At 39.0% G+C, this 21,683-nt stretch overlaps 1 protein-coding gene and 1 pseudogene across 1 annotated transcript; both read right to left on the minus strand.

The window, feature by feature from the left end:
* Positions 1-4,267: 4,267 nt before the first annotated feature.
* LOC133763822 (olfactory receptor 52I2-like) lies at positions 4,268-4,990 on the minus strand (annotated as a pseudogene).
* An 11,148-nt stretch (positions 4,991-16,138) lies between these two features.
* LOC133763823 (olfactory receptor 52I2-like) lies at positions 16,139-17,192 on the minus strand. Its single transcript, XM_062197557.1, has one exon. It carries the CDS (start codon positions 17,123-17,125, stop codon positions 16,139-16,141), a length of 987 nt encoding a protein of 328 aa, XP_062053541.1. The 5' UTR covers positions 17,126-17,192.
* Positions 17,193-21,683: the final 4,491 nt, after the last annotated feature.

Here is a 21,683-nt window from a genome sequence, read left to right on the forward strand (position 1 = left end):
CTTCAATGTTGCTAACTCCTGTGTTGTAAATTACCTAGAGAACTGGACAAAGAGGAAACTTTATCTTTTAGAAAGTAAAACATTTCCTTTTTATTTATATTTTTTAATATAAAAAAAAATTTCATGTAGTTCAATGATATAACTCAAACACTTCTTAATGAACATACTATTTGCAAATACATTAATGAAAAGCATGGATTGTATTATATGGGTATACGTTTATGAAATAAGACATACAGCCATGTCACACAGTGGGTATAACTTAAATGATATTAAGTATTTCATACAATATCACAAAGCAGGTGGGCAGTAAATTTGAGGGTGAAGTTCAGGTCTTTTCAGCTGTGACTCCCAAGTACCCAAAAAGCCAAATATTAATGACCCAGAAAACAACTGTGGGTAGTAATAAAACAAACAAAGGAGTTTTGCTTGACCTGTTTCTCTGAGACAAAGAGAGCTAGTACACTGAACAGCAAGAACTGAGCTCCAACACTTGTCAATTTCTATTTATTTCCACAGCTATCCTCCATCTGCTTCATTCAGGTTTCACCACATCATACAATGTAGAATAATCTGATCTGTTAAGCCTGAATATAAGGTATCAGTATTAATTACCATTCCAATTCCTGTGTGCTATACCTTAAGTTGTCTCCCCCTAAGGAGGATTGGTTTCCATAATTTAATATGATATTTGGGCATATGCACATTCCCTCAGCAATCTGAGGACACTTCTTACAAAGGGATCTTCTCTGATGGTGCCGCTCAGCATTGGGAGATGACGGTTGATCTTCACTGGAATCCCTTAGTTTCTCTTTCCTTAGAAAACAGTATAAAAATCTTGCATACTTCAATGTAACCCACTCGCAAAGCTTGGTTTGTGAGTGAAATTTCAGCGTGCCCGTTAAGATCCCACTTGGAACATCTGCATCTCATCTCAGAGTGTCTGATTTTGAGTCCCAGCTCTGCTCCCAGCTTCCTGATAATAGGAACCCTGTGGAGGCAACAATGCTGGCTCAAGTAATTTGGGCCTTGCTCTCCATGTGGGAGGCCCAAATTGAGTTCCTGGATCCCAGGTTCAAGCAGCTGCTCTACTTCCTACCCAGCTCCCTACTAAAGTGCTTAGGAAGGTGGTGGAAGATGACTCAAGTGTTGGGCCCCTGCCACCTTCACATGGGAGACCCAGGTGGAATTCCTGGCTCCTGATTTTGGCCTGATCCAGTCCTGACCATCATTGCCATTTGGGGAATGAACCAGCAGATGGAAGATCTCTTTATGTCTATTCCTCTCTCTCACTCTGCCTTTCAAGTAAACAAAATAAATACTTTTTTTTTTAAAGTGACTTCCTAAGGTCAATAGTGTTCCCCATCAAAGGTTTATTGCCAACCCAGTGATTTCTTTTCATTCTTTATTTGGTCATTCCAAAGAATTTAGCATTACTGTGTGGTTCCTCATTTTATTTTTAATGTTTTAATAGAAGTGAACATACATACTATGAAATCTCAGATCAGTTGTACATCTTGGAAAATTTTAAAATATATGAACACATTAACGCACCCACATAGCCACTAACCACATCAAGATACAGGCACAGTCACTGCCTGATTAATGTTTCACGTTTTTCAGCAAACTCAAGCTCTCTGAAGGCGCATTTCTGGCACCTTCACTTTTAGCCTTGCAGAGATTTTCACATGAAGAAATGGTGGGTCAATCACTGAAAAGTAGCTTAGATAAGTCTCTTAACTTCAATAACTAAATCCTAGGATACCTGAGGATGTTTCATTTCTATTTACAAGACAGAGGACACAGAATTCAAATTTAAATTACCTTAAAGAAAAAGCACACTGATGTGTTACCCATTTGAATGCAGTCTTTCTGTTTGTGAGACCCAACAACCCTACCTGAGTGTCTCTCAGCCATACTGCCAGCTTTCTATCATCTCCTCTTGATCACTAAAAGTCAGCTCTGTGTGATCAGAAGGTTGAACTGAGCTCTGAGCTCTTCTGTAAGTTTTGAACCAAATTAATCAGACATTTCCTGTTCCCTCTCCTGCCTCCATCATCCTCCCATCATTTCCAGAAGATCTTGTTATTGGCAGTTCCGATCACACCTGGGAGGCCTCAAAATTAGGATTCAGTGCATCTTGCCTCATTTCTAGGGAAATTTAACTCCATTTAAACTCCACCATTCTACCATCTGATCCCTTGGTCAATTACCCACATCTCTGGAGTTTTCTCTGTTCAACTTCTCTGATGGTTTGTATCTGGTAGTCCACATTTGTTTCACTCCAAAGAAAGAGAATTTCCCAGAACCCTGCTACAGGAGGAGCAGGAAGAGCCGCAGGAGATCACAGAAGAACAATGTAGAGTCATGGTGAGGAGTATTGTCCTTTTCAGAGAACATCCCGGGGGAACCTTCTTTCCCCTTTAGATACTCTGCCATCCTGCCTTTTCCCTGGACACTCTGACTTCCCTTGGTATTATTTGCCCAGTGGACAAACATGTAACTACTCCAAAGACTGATTTTTCTCTCTGCTCTGGCCCCTGGGGCTTTCCAGCATGTGGGAGGAGGCAGATGCTTAATGACTGAAGAGTCTTAGTGTCTTCAAATCTCAAAGGACAACTAAGTTAGACTAAGAATGTAAGTACATCCTAAAGGAAAGCCAAAGTCCTAACACTTATTTTATCTGTGTAAGCATGCTGTGTAACAGGCACCCTAATAAATGCCTTCCCAAGATTGTCTCTTTTAATTTTCACTACTCTCTAAAACATATGCCATTCTTACATCTGTGTTTTACAGATGAAATTGAGGTGCATAGTAGGTCTCTATGCTAGTAAGCCAGAAAGTCAAGATTAAAACAATAGCAATCATAATGGATTTCACTTTGTTATACAACTATTCCCACTGATGGTGTACTTAATTACTACTATGTACATGATTGTGCAAATTAAAGTCTCTTTAAAACCCTACTTTCAAATATTTTGAATGTATATCCAGAAGTAGAATAGCTTCATCGTATAGAAGTCCTATTTCTTTCCTAAATTTTTAATTCATTTATTTTGTTTATTTAAAAGGCAGATAGACAGATATCACCTATACACCTGTTCGTTCAACAGATGCTTGTAACAGCCAGGGCTGAGCCTGGTCAAAGCCAGGAATCAGAGACTCAACCTGAGTTTCCCAAGTTGTTGGCAAGGACCCATCACCCAGAGTATGCATTAAAAGGAAATTCTAATTCGGAGCATAACTGAGCCTGGAAATCAGGCACTCTGATACAAGATGCCTCTGAATCAATATCTTAATTGCTGTGCCCAACACCCACCACTAGGAGTCCTACTTTTGCTATTTTGAGGAACCTTCACAACTCTCACTGGGGTTGCACCATTTCACAGTTAAACTGACAGTGCACAAGGGTTACAATTTTTCTGCATCTTCACCAACATGTAATACTGGTTTTAGATGGTTGGCATCCTAATGGGTTTGTGTCATCATCTCCTTGTGGTTTTGATTTGCTTTTCTCCGATGATTACTGAGGTGGAACATGTTTTCATATACTTCTTGTTCACTTGCATAACATCTACAAAGAAATGTTTAATAAGTTCTTGGATCATGTTTTAATTAGGGTATTTGATTTTTCAGTTGTTAGAGTTCTCTATTCTGGATACAAGCTCCATACCAAATATGTGACACACAAATATTTTCTCCCATTCTGTAGGTAGTGCTTTTCACTCCATTGTGTCCATTGTTACAGAAAATATATTGATTGTAATAAATCACTATCAACACAGTACCTCTATGAATTCTTAATTAATCAACCAACTATGCAAGTAGATGAAGACTCTTGGTTTATTCAGCAGAGGGACTGCTAGGATATTGATTTGCAAATATGGGTCTGAAGCTAAGGAAATAGCTTATAAAGAATATATTTCTGCCTGACTATATCTCCAATTGAGGTATCAGTTGATTGAAATATCTAAAAATCTCAGAAAGATCAGAATACTTTTATCCTTAGCCTTGTAAAAATTAAAAAGTTAATAGTATAAATATTACAGCTTCATATCAGAATTCTAAATGTCTTTGAAGTTGGCCAGAAAGCATAAGGTCTAAACAGATTTTTTTGTTCAGGAACCATAATAGGAGTAGTCAAAGTGGCAGCACATCAGTAAACTCCGTATTCTCTCCTCCATTTGTTTGGTCCTCCTGATATTCTAACTCACAGAGGCAATGATATTTAATGTGAGTGAAATCACCAATTATAAGTAAGAAACATTTAGGTGTTCAAGGACACTATATCCTGCCATAGGCGTGCTACATAGATGGATGCCATTCCAAGTAGCAGGTACAGAGCCTTATTCCCCATATAGGAGCCACCTGTTCTTAATGCTTTCAACTGAGCATTCTTTGAAGATAGACCAAATACTGCCCTGAGAATCAATAAATAGGAGGCAGCAATAAAGGCCACATCACAGCCTACAATAATGGAGGAATACATTAGACTATAAATACTGTTGGGAATAAGGTTGGCACTTGCTAACTTAACCACAGCCATGTGCTCACAGTAGGAATGGAGAATCACATTGGAACCACAGAACGGCAGATGACTCACCATCCAACTCAATTAAGTCTTGGATATGACTGCTCTGATTATGATGGCTACAGTCATACCCAGGATCACTTGAGGGGTGAGAATTCTCTTGTAGTGTAGAGGCTTGCAGATGGCTACATTTACAGTCAAAACTGACAGCATCAGCAGCTCTGTCTCCACAGTTGTGGCTCCATGGACAAAGTACATCTGAGTGAAACAAGCATTAAAGCTGATGGAGCTGTCTCCTGAGCAGAAAATGCTCACCATCTTGGGTACCACAGAGGAGGCCATAACAATGTCCACAGCAGCCAGAATGCACAGGAAGCAATACATGGGCTCTTGTAGAGTGGAATCCATCCAGATTACAGTCATGATGAGGGTGTTTCCTGCCAGGGCTATGGTGTACATGGGAGTCAGTGAGATGGCCAGCCAAAGATGTGAAGACTGCAAACCTGGAATCCCCACAAGGAAGAAAAAGTGGTAGGAGTTTTCATTGTATGCTTAGAGAGTAACCCTAGCATCCATGTTCAGACTGATTTCCTGTTAAGGCATAAAGTGATATAGGAAAATGATGCAATCCTGTAAGATCTGTTCCCATATGTAGTGATGGAAAAGCCTGAGATTTCTGCTTCATGTTGTCCTCAGAATCAGAAATCTGATATCTGTTGAAGTTTTTCAGACCCACTTTCACTCTCACCATGAGTTGACCAACCAATTTCTTTTCACAGTGTGATTAGTTTTTGGCTTACCAACTTTAGGAAGTCAACTCTGTTCTCTCTCTTCCCTTTCCCCATTATTAGTCTAAGTAAGTACCTTTGTTACCTTTCCTAGTATCTACTAGGTTGACTTCCGAAAGACCTAAATTTGTAATTTGAATCTTCCACCTGTGAATATATTGTACATGCTCCATATTTTATCTCTTGTTCATGGCCTCATGCCATGAGTGGAATCCATAGGTATAGCACACAGAAAAGCAGTTATACATACCAATTACAATAAACAGACTTCAAAAAATTAATAAGTCAGGAAGATGAATTTGTCTTTCATCTGTCTGCTTAATTACTAATATATAATTAGTCAATGAAGTAATGAACCTCTTGACATACACATGTTGCATTGTATATCCTGAATCAAGTGCTTAATCAAGGAAAATGAATCATCATGTGATTGAAAAAATACACTAATTTGTTTAGGAAAATAAGAACAATATTATCACTTCATATGGAAGATAAAAATGTCTAGAAATATTTATATGATCTATTTATTTAAGTTTTAGCCTTGATTTCCTATAGGACTAGGTTTAATCAACAGATTAAATAACTACAAGTAAAACCAGGGCTCTACTTTATATATGAGTCCCCTACAATGTTTTATTATTCAGTATTGCTAACTTCTTAAGCATGATCAATTACAAAGACAGCACAGCAATAAGGAAGCTTTTATAAACTAAAGCAATTTTCAGTGAACATAATATTTGCCAGTATAATGTTTAAAAAGTATAGCATGCCTTGCTCACTGAGACTTACCCCTAATGGCAGGGCTAGAAATGTGCCAGGGGATTCCAACTCAATCCCATCAGGGTGGCATGTGCCAATGCCATATTACTTATTAATGATATCAGTTTAAGTTCATAATTGATTAAAAAGATAGAATTAAGTGTCAAAGGGATTACATAAATAAGATCAGTGTCTGCAAATAATAATTGATAGAATTAAAGAGGAGAGAATGATCCTACATGGGAAGCAGGATACACAGCAGACTCATAGAATGGCAAATACCCTAAACAGCACTCTGTCCTCAGAATCAGCCCTTAAGGCATTCGGATCCAGCTAAAAAGCCCATGAAAGTATTTCAGGCATGGAAAGCCAAGACACTGTGGCAAAAAAAAAAAGTGACCTAAATGAAAGATCTCTGTGAGTGAGATCCCAGCAGAAAGAACGAGCCATCAAAGAAGGTGGAACCTTTCTCTGAAGGGAGGAGAGAACTTCCACTTTGAATATGGCCTTGTCTAAATAAGATTAGAGTTGGTGAACTCAAGAGGCTTCCATAGCCTTGGCAACTCATGACAAGAGCCTCAGGTGATTACTGATGTCATAAATAAGAGTGTAAATTGTTAAATCAATGCGAGTCACTGTGTTCCTGCTCCCCATGTAGAACCTGTCCTTAATGTGTTATACTATGTGAATTAACAGTAAAACTATTACTCAAACAGTACTCTATACTTTGTGTGTCTGTGTGGGTGAAGTCTGTTGAAATCTTTACTTAGTATATACTAAGTTGATCTTCTGTATGTAAAGATAATTAAAATGAATCTTGATGAAGAATGGGATGGGAGAGAGAACGGGAGATTGGATGGTTGTAGGTGGGAGGGAGGTTATGGGGGGAAAAGCCACTATAATTCTAAAGTTGTACTTTGGAGATTTATATTTAGTAAATAAAAGTTGAAAGAAAAGTATAGCATGCCTTATCTGAATATATATCTCATTTTATGAAATAGGATACATACCCATATGTGAAAGTTAGTATAATTTAAATTATAGTGATCATTATATTCCACATAAAACAGAAAGTGTGTGGTAAATGTGAGATTATACACCTGGAGATTCAGTGAGTGCAAAACTACTTTGACAAGTTTCCAGAGACTAGCTCCAGCCAGTCCAGGAGCCCCAAGGTGTGAGAAGTGTCAGTGCTCGAATAAATAAGAGACACACTCACAGCAAGGCTGATGGCATGGCTCTGGCTCTTGAGCACCAGACTTTATTTTTATATCATAAGTCACATAATGATTATTTCTTCTTACAATAATAAGTCTGTTGTCCACTTTTTTTCTAACTATAATTTGTTTGGTTTTCAAGGGCATATTCAGAGCATGGGTTACAATCACAGACAGGTGTGAGATAACAGGCTGCCCACACAAGCCAAGGCCTGGAGTGCTGTCAAGCTATGCAGAAATTGGCTACACAAGCTTGAGTATTACCTTCCTAATCTAATCTTTACTAGAAGCCCCAATGTTCAGAGTAGGCCCTTTTTTAAATGTATCCCCTCTGTGGAAGTTCTTTCTGTAACTCTAATTTCTTTATTGTACTTATCTAAAAGGTTCACTTAGATCTATTCTATAGTTTTGATATCCTAACCATTGTTGTATTTGTAGAATATATTGAATTAAAGCTTTAATAACATTTATCTTTATACTAGTGGGAAGTATATACTAGGGAGCCTGTTGCCTTTTAATTCTTTTCCACAAACCGCTCAACCTTGCGAAAAGCATTAACTCCTTCTACACTAACATTCTGCTTGATTAAAATTCTACAAAGCAATGGACATTTTGGGGATAATGAGACTAAGCATTCTTCCCTAAAATTAGGAATACAGCAGTCATTAGCAGGACCACCAGAAAGCTCCCACTTTCTTATGCAGAGTGTAGTTCCTAACAAACCTAAAACCACCAAGAGGACCGCAGCTGTCCTTCTCATGCCTCGCTGAGACAGACCTTCTACTGTGACCTTGTCAGCCAGCCAAAGTTTCCTTGGCCTCACCAACAAGTCACTTAACTTCAGTAACCAAATCCTAAGCTATACAAGGATATTTAATTTTTACTTGCAGGATAGGGAATATGTAATTCAAATGTGAATTGTCTGAAAGATGAAAGCACTAATGCAAATATTTAAATGGAGCCTTTCTGTTTTTAATGACTCTGTGTCCCTATCTTAGTGCCTCCAACAAAGCAGGCTCCCCATCAGTTCTATTGCTTGATTTCTTTTCTCATAGCTTTGCTTAGTGCCTGAAAACAGTCTCTACAACATCCCAAAGTAAAACCTACCCTTTCTTCTCTCTGCTTTAAGCCAAATTGGTCCTATATTTCCCTATCCCTCCCCAAACACACACACACACACACACATCATCCTCCCATCGTTTCCAGAAGGTCTAAGTATCAGCAGTGTCCACCACTCCTTTATGGTAGAGTTCAGGCAGTATTTTCCTCCTGTCTGGGATTACCCTGATCTTGAGTGTCCCTCAACTCAACATCCAATCCCCTGGTCAATTATCACATCCTGGAGTTTTCTCTGTTCAACTTTTTCTGATGATCTGTACCTGATAGTTCACATTTCTTTCACTTCAGAGAAAAAGAATTATCCAGGACCCTGCTTCAGGAGGAACAGTAAGAGCCACAGATCACATCTGAACAATGTAGTCATGATTAAGATTTTTTTTCTTTTCAGAGAGCTCTCATAGGAAGCTTTCTCCTTTAGGGACTCTATCACCCTGCTTTGTCCCTGAACACCTTGGCTTCCCTTAGCCTTTACCCAGGGAACCATGAGACTCCTCCAAAGGCTGATTTGTCTTTGTGCTCTCACCCCTGGGACTTTCCAGCTTGTAGGAGGAAGCAGATGCTTATCGATTGAAGAGTCTTAGTGTCTGCAAGTGTCAAAGGATACCTCAAAGTTAGACTGCACATATAAAGTACATTCTAGGCCGGCGCCACGGCTAACTAGGCTAATCCTCCACCTGCGGCGCCGGCACACCGGGTTCTAGTCCCAGTCGGGGCACCAGATTCTATCCCCGTTGCCCCTCTTCCAGGCCAGCTCTCTGCTGTGGCCAGGGAGTGCAGTGGAGGATGGCCCAAGTGCTTGGGCCCTGCACCCCATGGGAGACCAGGAGAAGCACCTGGCTCCTGCCTTCGGATCAGCATAGTGCGCTGGCCACAGCGTGCCGGCCGTGGTGGCCATTGGAGGGTGAACCAACAGCAAAAGGAAGACCTTTCTCTGTCTCTCTCACTGTCCACTCTGCCTGTTAACAAAAAATAAATAAATAAAGTACATTCTATAGAAATTCAAAAGGCCCAGTACTAGTTATATTTGTGAAACTCTTCCATGTGCCAAATACCTCAATAAGTGCTTTTCCAAGATTATCTCATTCAATTTTCACAATCCTTTAAAGCAAATTCCACCATTACACCCGTACTTTTAGATAAAAGTAAGGTATCCAATTGGTATCATTACTAGAAGACCAGAAAGTTAGACTTCAAATTCAAGTAATCATAATGATTTTATTTTGTTGTACAACTATTCACACTGATTGAGAACTTAATTGCTACTATGAACATGAGTGTGCAAAACAAATATCTCTAAGATTCTTCTTTCAAATATACAGGGTATATACCCAGAAGTGGATTTGTCTCATCACATTGTAGTCCTACTTTTTCATGTTCCAAGGATCCTCCAAAGTCTTTTCCATAGCAGTTGTACCATTTCACATTTCCACCATGGTGTGAAGGTGTTCCAATTTTTCTACATTCTTACTAATACTTTATTTTCTGGTTTTTTTTTTTAATAGTTGTCATCTTAATGGAGAGAAATTGGCTTCGATTTGCCTCTCTCTAATGATTGCACCAGTTTTAAATAAGGCATCTGATTTGTCAAATTTTAGTTCTCTAAATAGTTTTGGAAAGAAGCTCCCTATCAAAAATATGATTCTCAAGTATTTCCTCATATTCTAAAAGCTACATTTTCACTTTGTTGCATCCTAATTTACACAAAAGTATTTATACTTTATTCAATTCCATTCATCTATTTTTGATATTTTCTCTCTGCTTTTGGTGTCATAGTTAAGAAATCATTGCAGTTTCGAAGCCCCCTTTATTTTCTCCTACCCTTATAATTTTGGTCTTCAATCAGTTTTTAGTTCATCTTTGTCCATGGTGTAAGGTCAGAGTCCCCACTGCATGCATTTGCATGTGGATATCCAATCTTCCAACATCAATGAAGAGAGTGTCCTATTGCCATTAGGAGTCTCTGCACACTGAAGATCACTTGACAGATATCCCAGGGTTCATTTCTGGCTTCTTTTCTATTCCACTGGTCTATGCCTCTGTTTTTATGTCAGTACACATATTTTACTTATTTCTTTAAGTTGACAGATAACATTGTATATTATTATCTTTTACAAAACAGTGTTTTTAAGTACATATATACTATGGAATGGTTAAATCTAGCTAATAAACAAATGCATCACCTCACACAGTTACCATTTTGTTGTAAAAGCATTTAACATCTACCTTCTTTACATTTTTCAGTAATACAGTAAATCATAATTAACTATGGGCACAATCCTGTAAAAATAGATTTCTTAAAATATGACTATTTCTCCTATGTGATTATAATTATGTACCCTTTAACCAACATCTCCATCTCCTTCCTTCAGACCACACACTCTCTGCTATCCACCATTATTCTCTACCTCTTTATCAACTTTTTTAGATTCCATATATGAGTGAGATTGTGGGGAGATATGATTTTCTATGCTTGAGTTATCTTGCTAATATAATGTCTTCTAGTTTCATCCATGTTGCAAATGATATGATTTTATTCTTTTTTATATCTGATTTCCCATTTCCCCATCTCTCTTCTCCTCTTATTTTTATTCATGATTTTTCTACTTGCTCAGAACATTTATAATATTTTCTTAGCATTCTTCACCCTTGATTCACATTTTAAGTCCAATATATTAATTATTCACCACTAGTTCTTTTGCCAGAATTTGCCCAGTCATATTCTGGTTGGATCAAGCTCATTCTCTATGATTTTTCAGAAAGGGAGGACAGATAACATACATATTCTCTGCCTATAATGCTAAATATTATTTTTCTGTATCCTTTTTCTTGAAAGACGATGTTACCAGAAACAAAATTTTAGTTCATACTTTTCTTCTGTGATATTTTCTGCTCTACTCTTACTGGATTTGTATTTTGCTGTCATGAATGTGGTTCAAAACTGATTTTATTTTTCTTGTGACTGTCTTGGATTTTGGTTTGGGATGCTTTTTTAGGTTGTGTTTGGCAATTTCTTGGGGGGAATGTCTAGGGACCGACTGCATATAGTTTTTAATATTTGACACACTCACCCTGTATTTGTCTCAGAGTTGAGTATTTTCATATAGATTTTCCAGATGTGCAGGGGGTCCTTTTAAAAAATGTATGCTAAGATCACCTGTAACTCCTATCATTTTATAGTCTTCTTCAGGGATTCTACACATCTAGAAATTACATACATTTCTTTGCCTTTCTTGTGTGTTTCTTACTTTATCTTTGATTCCTTTTACTTCTTTCTTTATTTGATTTTCCAGTCAGAATGTTTCACTGTATCTTCAATGTCCCTGCTGAAATTCTAAGTTGAATCTCTTCTCACTTGGGCAAATCATCATTTAGTTTACATGTCCAGCTATGATTTTGATGTTTTAAAACTTAAGTTTCCAATATCTGGTCAAATTTCTTCCTTTTTTTTTTTTTTTTTTTTGGACAGGCAGAGTGGACAGTGAGAGAGAGATAGAGAGATAGAGAGAAAGGTCTTCCTTTTGCCGTTGGTTCACCCTCCAATGGCCGCCACGGTAGGCGCGCTGCTGCCGGCACACCATGCTGATCCGAAGGCAGGAACCAGGTGCTTCTCCTGGTCTCCCATGGGGTGCAGGGCCCAAGCACTTGGGCCATCCTCCACTGCACTCCCTGGCCACAGCAGAGAGCTGGCCTGGAAGAGGGGCAACCAGGACAGGATCGGTGCCCCAACCGGGACTAGAATCCGGTGTGCCGGCGCCACAAGGCGGAGGATTAGCCTATTGAGCCACGGCGCCGGCCTTCTTCCTTTTCTTTTAAAGATTTATTTTATTTATTTGAAAGACAGAATTACAGAGAGAGGTAGAGACAGAGAGAGGTCTTCCTTCCGTTGGTTCACTCCCCAGTTGTCTGCAACGGCTGGAGCTGCGCTGATCCAAAGCAGGAGCCAGGAGCCTCCTCCAGGTCTCCCACGCAGATGCAGGGTCCCAAGGACTTGGGCTATCCTCCACTGCTTTCCCAGGCCATAGCAGAGAGCTGGATCAGAAGAGGAGCAACTGGGACTAGAACTGGTGCCCATTTGGCATGCCGGTGCTCTTCAGGCCAGGGCTTTAACCCACTGCGCCATAGCGCCAGCCCCTCAGATTTCTTTCATATCTTTCTGATTTTCTTTTTCTCATCTCAAGTTTTTAATGTGAATAATTTTAAATATCCACAAAAGCTTTACACAATTTAACTCATGTTTTTGTGTTACTAATTTCCTATGCATCACAGTTTCTTTTGTTTGTTTATTTGTGTTAAATAGGGAAATATGGAGATTTTTCAAAGGCTGAAATATAATTCAAATCTTTCTTTTCTTATAATATCTGTACGTAGATAATGTTGTCATTTTCAGTTCATTTGAAAGCATATGTTCTGCTGAACCTACAATAACAATGTTATGCAAGTTTGGGAATTTCTGGTAGTTTGCTACACTTAGTTCAAGAACTTTTTGAAATAGAGAAAAATTATTTTTAAAAATAAACTACTATTGATAGCATCTTCATCTAGGGAAGAGAGACTATATTGGTGTATTTTTTTTTAATTAATTTATTTAATACACAGTGTCAGAGGTGGGCGGAGAGAGAGGGAGGGTGGGATGGAGGAAGGAAAGAAGGGAGAGAGGAGAAAATCTTCCATTAACATGTTCATTCTCCCAAATGTCTACAATATGCAGGACTGAGTCAGGCCAAAGCCAGGGACCAGGAATTCCATATGGGTCCTACACACGGGGACTACCAAATACTTGGGCCATCTTCTGCCACCTTCGCAGGAACATTAGCAGGAAGCTGGATTGGAAGCAGCACTCCCATAGCGAATGTCCTTGTTTTATCTTAATGACAGTTGGAAACACACATACAACTGCATTAGGGAGGTGAATAATCAAACAGAATATACTGTCCAATTTGCAGGGAAAACAATGGCATTTGGGCAATGTGGAGAATAGATTGTGAAAGCATAGTCCAGGATAAGACACACAAGTATTTCCAAATCAGTGCAAAGTTCTTTCCATCTCTCTAGCAAAAAAAAAAAAAAAAAATTCCATCTCTCTAATGTTCAATGGAAAATAATTAGCCACTAAATTATCCATGAGCATATAACACAAACATGTATTATATCACTCCCCTCATTTTTTATGAACTCAGAAATATTATATTCCTTGATTCTAAAGCTAAGTTAAAGGACTCATGAACGAACAACAGGAAACTTTTTGGCAATAGAGATGTTAGCTCCTTACCAAATAGAGCTGATTCTATAATAGCTTACTAATGAACCCACAATCTATACTATGTCACGTGATATTCTGGATCATGGCAGCCCTGCCTGAAACAAAATGTTTCCCTTAGCTCATAGATATTTTGATTTGAATAATGAAATATCAAAAAATAGTCCTAATTTATGTGAAAATCCTAATGAAACTACAGAAAACATTAAAAACCAAGTATTTCTTAATCTATTTCAATTTTCAAATACTTATACACTGCATGCCCCCCTCCACACACCCACTTATTGAATGTCCAAAGAAAGGTTACATAATATTGGAAGTCCTAGCCAAAGCAATCAAGTGAGAGGAAGAAATAAACAACATCCAAATTGGAAAAGAAGTTAAAATGTCATTATGTACAGATGACTTGATCTTACATAGAGAAAACCCCAAAGACTCTTCCTATAAAACTCTTAAAACTAGTAAATGAATTCAGCAAAGTAAGGGATACAGAGTCAATGTACAAAAATTAGTGAAGAAATCAAGAAAATACTATTTCCAATGCTACCAAAAATTTCCTGAAATAATTGTAACCAAAGATATGATATCTCCAAAGTGAAAACTATAAACTATTGAAGAAATTAAAAAGTACTCAAAGAAATGGAGAAACATTATTTGTTCATGAGTTAGAAGAATCAATATCATTAAAATGTCCATAGTACGTACCTAAAGCAATATACTGATTCAATTGCAATCTCTATCAAAATAGCAATGACATTTTACATAGAACTAGAAAACGTCCTAAAATTAATATGAAACCACAAAACAATCTTGAGCAAAAATAAAAAACAAGAGACATTATACTACTTGACTTCAAAATATCTTATAAAACTAATTAAAACAAAATGCAATTGGCATAAAAACATAAACATAGACAATGGAACATAACAGAGAACTTGAAAATAAACTCAGTGGATCTTTGAAAAAAGGGCTAAGAACGATCATTGGAAAAAGTAATCTTTTAAATAAATTGTACTTAAAGCTATTATATAGAACTATGGAATTATAAATATATTGGGTATGTTTTCTGAGAACATGCACTATGTCAGATGTTGAGTTCTTTGCTTTCCATTTATTGTTTCATTTAGTCTTCAGTACCCTCAGTGAGTTAACATGGTTTCTAAGAATAGAAAAGAAATGCTAAGACTTGCATCTAAAAAGCTCCTATCAACAAATTATATCTATGTAATTTTAACTTTAACATAATTAGGAAATTATCTTTTTACTGAGATGTAAAATGTACCAGAGTCAAATGTAGATATTCCTTACATATATCTTTTTATCATAATATACATGGATTACTTAGCTTAAGACTATCTGAAAGGGTGAAATAAAAACTAAAGACATAGGAGTATCTGAGCACCTGAAAAAGATAACCTTTCAATGCCTTTATCTATACAATTCTCTGTTAATCTTTTCATTCTAGAACATGCCTCCTGAAAGCTGTCCACAAAAATAAATACCTGTGTTATATCTGATCCCTCTCTTCTGTGTCATAGGTTGAGTTATACAGAGCATAGGAGGAAGAGAAAAGAACCATGCCAAAAAACAAATTTACATTGGCTTGGCTCCTGTTACTTAAAACAAAAAGCTTATGCATGAAATCCGTTCTCCTTATTTTAATAAAAACTTTTCTAAAAGCTGATAATTAGGGATTGGCGCTGTGACATAGTAGTTAAACCTCTGCCTATGGCGCTAGCATCCCATTTGGGTACCAGTTCAGTCTCAGCTGCTCCACTTCTGATCCAGCTCTCCGATAATGGCCTGGGGAAGCAATAGAATATGGTCCAAGTACATCTCCAAGTGGGAGACCTGAGAGTCATTCTCATAATCACATCTGGGTAACTAGTTTTCCTTGCACCAGGTTTCTCTTTCCAAATTAATGTGCTGTAACATGGCCACCTTCATCAGTCCCAAGCTTATATCTTTTCAGATATAGAGGTGCAACTATCAGCAGTCCACTATTACTAGACAAACTCAAGGTGTATGCACATGATCCAAATCAGAGATATTCATCAATAACTTATATACTGATAGCTTCTTCCATATAAACACATGAAGAGAGGAACAATTCTAAGAAAATCAGTCAGGTGTGTGAAGGGGTAGGAAAGGACCAAACAGTTGGTTTCTTTAGCAGAGGGATTGCTGAAATGTTAGGTTAGAAATGTGAGTCAGAAGCTAGAAAATTTCCTACTCTATATTGTCTGCCTAAACTTGTCTCTGATTCAGGTACTACACCAAAACCATTAAAAATATTACAAAATCAAAATCAGAATCATTCATCTTCATTCTTTGTAGAAATTGAGAAGTTAAGCAAGAATACCCTGCATAAGTTCATATTAAGTTTAATATAATTCCAGATGAACCAGTCCAGCTATATGGATGTATAGTGTCTTTGAAGTTGTCTGGAAGGCTTAATGCTTAAGGTCTAGACAGATTTTGTGCTCAGGAACCATGATTGGAGTGCTAGACAGCACATGAGCAAATTCCTAATTCTCTCCCGGATTTGTTTGGTTCTCATGCCATAGATGATGGGATTTAAGGTGGGTGGGAAGACCAGGTACAAGTCTGCTAATAGTACTTGGGTGTGCAAGGGAACTGTGTCATGTCCTAGCCAGACAACATACAGGGATACCATCCCAGGTAGATAGTACAGAGCCATAACCCCTACATGGGAGCCACATGTGCTTAATGCTTTCAACCGAGCATTCTTTGAAGACAGACCAAATACTGCCCTGAGAATCAACACGTAGGAAGCAGCAATGAAGGCCACATCACAGCCCACAATAATAGAGGAACCAATGAGACTATAGAGACTGCTGGGCATGGGGTCAGCACATGCTAACTTAACCACAGCCATGTGCTCACAGTAGGAATGGAGAACCACATTGGAGCCACAGAAAGACAGACGACTCACCATCCAACTCAGTGGAGTCATAAACAGAACAGCTCTGATGGTGATGGCTACAGTCATACCCAGGATCACTTGAGGGGTGAGAATTCTCTTGTAGTGTAGAGGCTTGCAGATGGCTACATAGCGGTCAAAAGCCATGGCCAGCAGCAGCCCTGTCTCCACAGCTGTAGCTCCATGGACAAAATACATCTGAGTGAAACAAGCATTAAAGCTGATGGAGCTGTCTCCTGAGCAGAAAATGCTCACCATCTTGGGTACCACAGAGGAGGCCATAGCAATGTCCACAGCAGCCAGAATGCACAGGAAGCAATACATGGGCTCTTGTAGAGTGGAATCCATCCAGATTACAGTCATGATGAGAGTGTTTCCTGCCAGTGCTATGGTGTACATGGGAGTCAGTGAGATGGCCAGCCAAAGATGTGAAGACTGCAAACCTGGAATCCCCACAAGGAAGAAGGTTGCAGGGGTTCCCATTGTGTAGTTGGAGGATGGCCCCAGCATCCCAAGTGAGATTGATTGCCTGTTAATACATCAAGCGATATCAGAAAAGTATACAATTCTGTAAGATCTGTTTCCATTTATAGCCTTGCCAAAGGCTGGTGAATGTTTAGCTTAGTGTATACTCAGGATCAGAAAACCACCATAGAAAAGAAAAAGCTGTGCTTCTCCATCTTCCATTTACTCCTGTATTATTTCCTTACTAGTTCTATTCATTGTTCATGATCATCCTTTAAGGGACCTCTTTTGGGAAGTCTTTGTTCTTTACTCCAGCATTCCATGCTTAGTGTAAGCAGATAGTTTTATTTTAAGCTTTCATGGACTCTCCCATTCTGACCTCTGAATGTCCTTAATTGATAATTCTAATTTTTAATCTGGTTTTGTGTGTATTTGCTTTATGGCCTTATATCAAGTATGTGACCATAGTGATGGTGAACATAATCCTTTGAAGAAGAATATACAAACTCAAAATAATAAACATGTCTCACGTAATGATAAACCAGAGGGCAGAATTTGTTGTCCTATCATCTTTGCTAATAATAAATAATTATCGAATGAAACAGTGAAATTCTTGACAAATATGTTACAATTTGAATTTTTAATATAGTACCTAGACAAAATATGAAAGAAACATTCTTGTGATTGAAGAAATACATTAATTGGGGGCAGCACTGTGGCACAGCAAGTTAACGCCCTGGCCTGAGGCACCGGCATCCCATATGGGCACCAGTTCTAGTCCAGCTGCTCCACTTCTGATCCAGCTCTCTGCTATGGCCTGGGATAGCAGTAGAAGATGGCCCAAGTCATTGGGCCCCTGCACCCACGTGGGAGACCCAGAAGAAGCTCCTGGCTCCTGGCTTCGGATCGGCACAGTTCTGACCATTGCAGCCAACTGGGGGGTGAACCATCAGATGGAAGACCTCTCTTTCTCTATCTGCCTCTTCTCTTTCTGTGTAACTCTGGCTCTCAAGTAAAAAATAAATAATTCTTTTTAAAAAAAAGAAATACATTAATTGGTCCAGGAAAATATGGCTTCTTGAAAACAACATTATCAGTTTCCATTAAAGATAATAGAATGTCTGAAAATATTCATAATCCCTGCCTTCTCTACATTTCATCTTGGATTTCCTATTGAGCTAGATTCACTTAATAGACTAAATGCATGCAATTGAAACTTGGGGCTAATTCATAGATAGCCCCTCTTGTTTTTTGATTCTTCAATATCACTAACTCCTCCTGCAGGACAAACTCCCTAGACAACCAGACAACAAGAAAACGTTATTAAGGGCTGACATGGCAATGTGCCTGGGACGCCAGCATCTGATATGGGCACTGGTTCAAATCCCAGTTGTTTCACATCCTATCCAGCCCCCTGCTAATGCAAAGCGGAAAGTAGCAGAGGGCAGCCCAAATGTTTGGCCTTTGCACCCATGTGGGAGACTTGGAAGAAATCCTGGCTCCTGGCTTCAGCCTGATCCAGCCCCAGGCCATTAACAACCATTTGGGAAGTGAACCAGAAAATGGAAGATCTCTTTCTCTATCTCTTCATCTCTCTGTCTCTAACTCTTCCTTTCAAGTAAATAATATTTTTTTTTTTGACAGGCAGAGTGGACAGTGAGAGAGACAGAGAAAGGTCTTCCTTTTTGCCGTTGGTTCACCCTCCAATGGCCGCCGCGGTAGGTGCGCTGCGGCCAGCGCACCGCGCTGTTCTGATGGCAGGAGCCAGGTGCTTCTCCTGGTCTCCCATGGGGTGCAGGGCCCAAGCACTTGGGCCATCCTCCACTGCACTCCCTGGCCACAGCAGAGAGCTGGCCTGGAAGAGGGGCAACCGGGACAGGATTGGTGCCCCGACCGGGACTAGAACCCGGTGTGCTGGCGCCGCAAGGTGGAGGATTAGCCTGTTAAGCCACGGCGACGGAAAAGAAAGCTTTATTCTTTAGCAAATACAGTACATTTTAAGAAGCATAGTATTTGTCAGTACTTAATTGAAAACTATAGTTCTCATTTTCTGAGTCTACATGTCCATTTATAAAATTGGATACACACCCATACAAAACAGTTATTAGAATTTAATTGAAATTATACAAGATCTGAAATTTTATCTTCCTTGATCTATCTTTGAATATGTCTAACTCAGTGGCTATACACAGGAAGGTTTTTCTAATATCAGTGTGAGTCACTATACCAATTCTTGGAATTATGTAGACCTAAAATTAGTCTTCAATAGCCCAGGAATTATTTTCCAGGTATCCAGTCCATCTTAAATGCACAGTGTGTATTTTCCCAGCTTCCAGACTACCCTGCCTTTGGCCATCACTTCCTGTACTTCCCACCATATAAAGGGCTTTCAGGCCGAGAAGTTCCAATATCTCTTCCCTTGATCTTATCTCTACTTACACATTTTTCATATTGCATCAGTGATGTGACCCTCCCCTGACTCATTGGCTAGGTAGAAACATTGTTGCTGTAAACATTTTCTTTAAAAAAAAAGATTTATTTATTTATTTGAATTGCAGAGTTATAGAGAGGCAGAGGCAGAGAGAGAGAGAGAGAGAGAGAGGTCTTCCAACCACTGGTTCACTCCCCAATTGGCTGCACTGGCCAGAGCTGTGCTGATCTGAAGCCAGAAGCCAGGAGCCTCCTCCCAGTCTCCCATACAGGTGCAGGGGCCCAAGGACTTGGGCCATCTTCTACTGCTTTCCCAGGTCATAGCAGAGAGTTGGATCAGAAGTGGAGCAGCCAGGACTCAAACTGGCACCCATATGGGAAGCTGGCACTGCATGCGGCAGCTTTACTCACTATACCACAACACCAGCCCCTCTAAACATTTTCTGTTAGCCAAGCACTGGACCAACAATCATCTTGTCCTCAATTCTAACCATGTACACACATGTGCCCCTTCCATTTAGCTCGTAGAGAACTAGGCACTGATTAACTCTACAGCCTAGAGCTGTAGCCTTGGGGAGAGGGCTCAGAAGTTTATTGAAAGGTCGAATCTCTGGAATATGATTGCAAACTATAATCCTCACTGAAACCAACAAATGAACAATACAAGTAAAAACAAAGATGCTAAACACAAGAAATATTATGTAATGGAACAGACTAAAGCAGTGAGCTGCACATCACAGTCAGACTGTAGGAGCCTTGCTCTGTAGAGCCTCTGAGTGAAACATGAAGATGAGGGTAAGTTTTTGCAGTAGAATGGTTTTGAAGAGTAGAAAAAAATTCAGCTTTTCTTTAATACTGCTATGCCCTGAATACACAAACTCAATGCTGAGCATCGCCTCTTAAAGAGCTGAAGAAAAAAGCCTGAAGATCCATGGTACTTACCATTTCCCCTCTCCTCCACCAATCCCTGATCTGAAATGCTCCCTTCCTGGCTTGCTTGTATAAATCCACCTTTCTTCTGATGACAGTCCAATTTCAAGCTGTGACCAACTCCTCCTTTCTCCAGCTTTGGCAACATCTAATTGGCCATAATTTTCACGCTCTTGAGAGCATTTTGAGAGTATTTTTTCTTCATTTACTTTTGTTCTTGCTTAGCATTGCTTACTGTGTTATTAGTCTTTTCAAGTGCAAAATATTGGGTCTGGCTGGTTTATTATTTTAATTTCATTAAACCTGTTACTACTAAACCTGTTACTATTGCCAATCCTGTGACCTTATTTTATCCTTTGTTTGACTTAACCTCCCCAAAATATTTAAGCATGACTATATGCTCTCTTATTTTTTGACAGAAGTAAATATACATACTGTAAAGTGTGCAAATACTAGGTTATACAGTTTGATAATTTTTTTATGATGTGAACACATGAATGAGCATACCCATGTAGCCACTATCCAGATCAAGATACCAACACACTTGCTTCCAAGTTGTTGAGTTGCTTTGTTTTCTCCAAGAAGCCCTGGAAAAACTCTAAGACATAATTCCAGCCCCAAAACTGCCTCTGCCCTCAACCCTGCAGATATATTTACATGAATAACTGGAGGACCAATCACAAAAACTAACTCATACAAGTCACTTAACTCAATAACAAAATCATAGAATGTGTGAGGCTTTATCATGACTATTTAAATGATAGGGAATGCATAATTCAAATCATCATAAAGGTAAAAGAACATACGCAGAATTATTTTGTATAGAGCTTTCTGTTTATGATGACCATTTGCTCCTACCTCCAGCAAACATGCTCTCTTGATCAGCCCTATCCATTGGTTTCTTTTCTTATAAATCTTCTTGGTCCCTGAAAACTGTCTCTTCACCATCCCAAGGTTTAACCTACCCTTTTCTCTGCTTTGAACCAAAGTAGACACATATTCTCAGTCTACTGCCTACCTCCCACATCTTCCCATCATTTCTGGAGAAGGTCTTGGTATCAGCAGCTCCCACCACTCCTGGCCATCCCTTTATAGTGGAGTTCAAGATTATTGCTTCCTTCCTGGAGTTACCCTGGCATTGAAACTGCTTCAGCCCAACACCTGAGTCCCTATTCAGTTATCAACACCTCTGAAGTTCTCTCTATTCAATATTTTCTAATGGACTGTACCTGGTAGTCCACAT

Source organism: Lepus europaeus, chromosome 7 (assembly GCF_033115175.1).
Source record: "Lepus europaeus isolate LE1 chromosome 7, mLepTim1.pri, whole genome shotgun sequence".
NCBI lineage: Eukaryota > Metazoa > Chordata > Mammalia > Lagomorpha > Leporidae > Lepus > Lepus europaeus.

What these genes read in the sequence shown, in the direction of transcription:
- LOC133763823 (XM_062197557.1), bottom strand. Translation starts at nt 17,125, where the DNA reads ATGCTGGGGCCATCCTCCAACTACACAATGGGAACCCCTGCAACCTTC.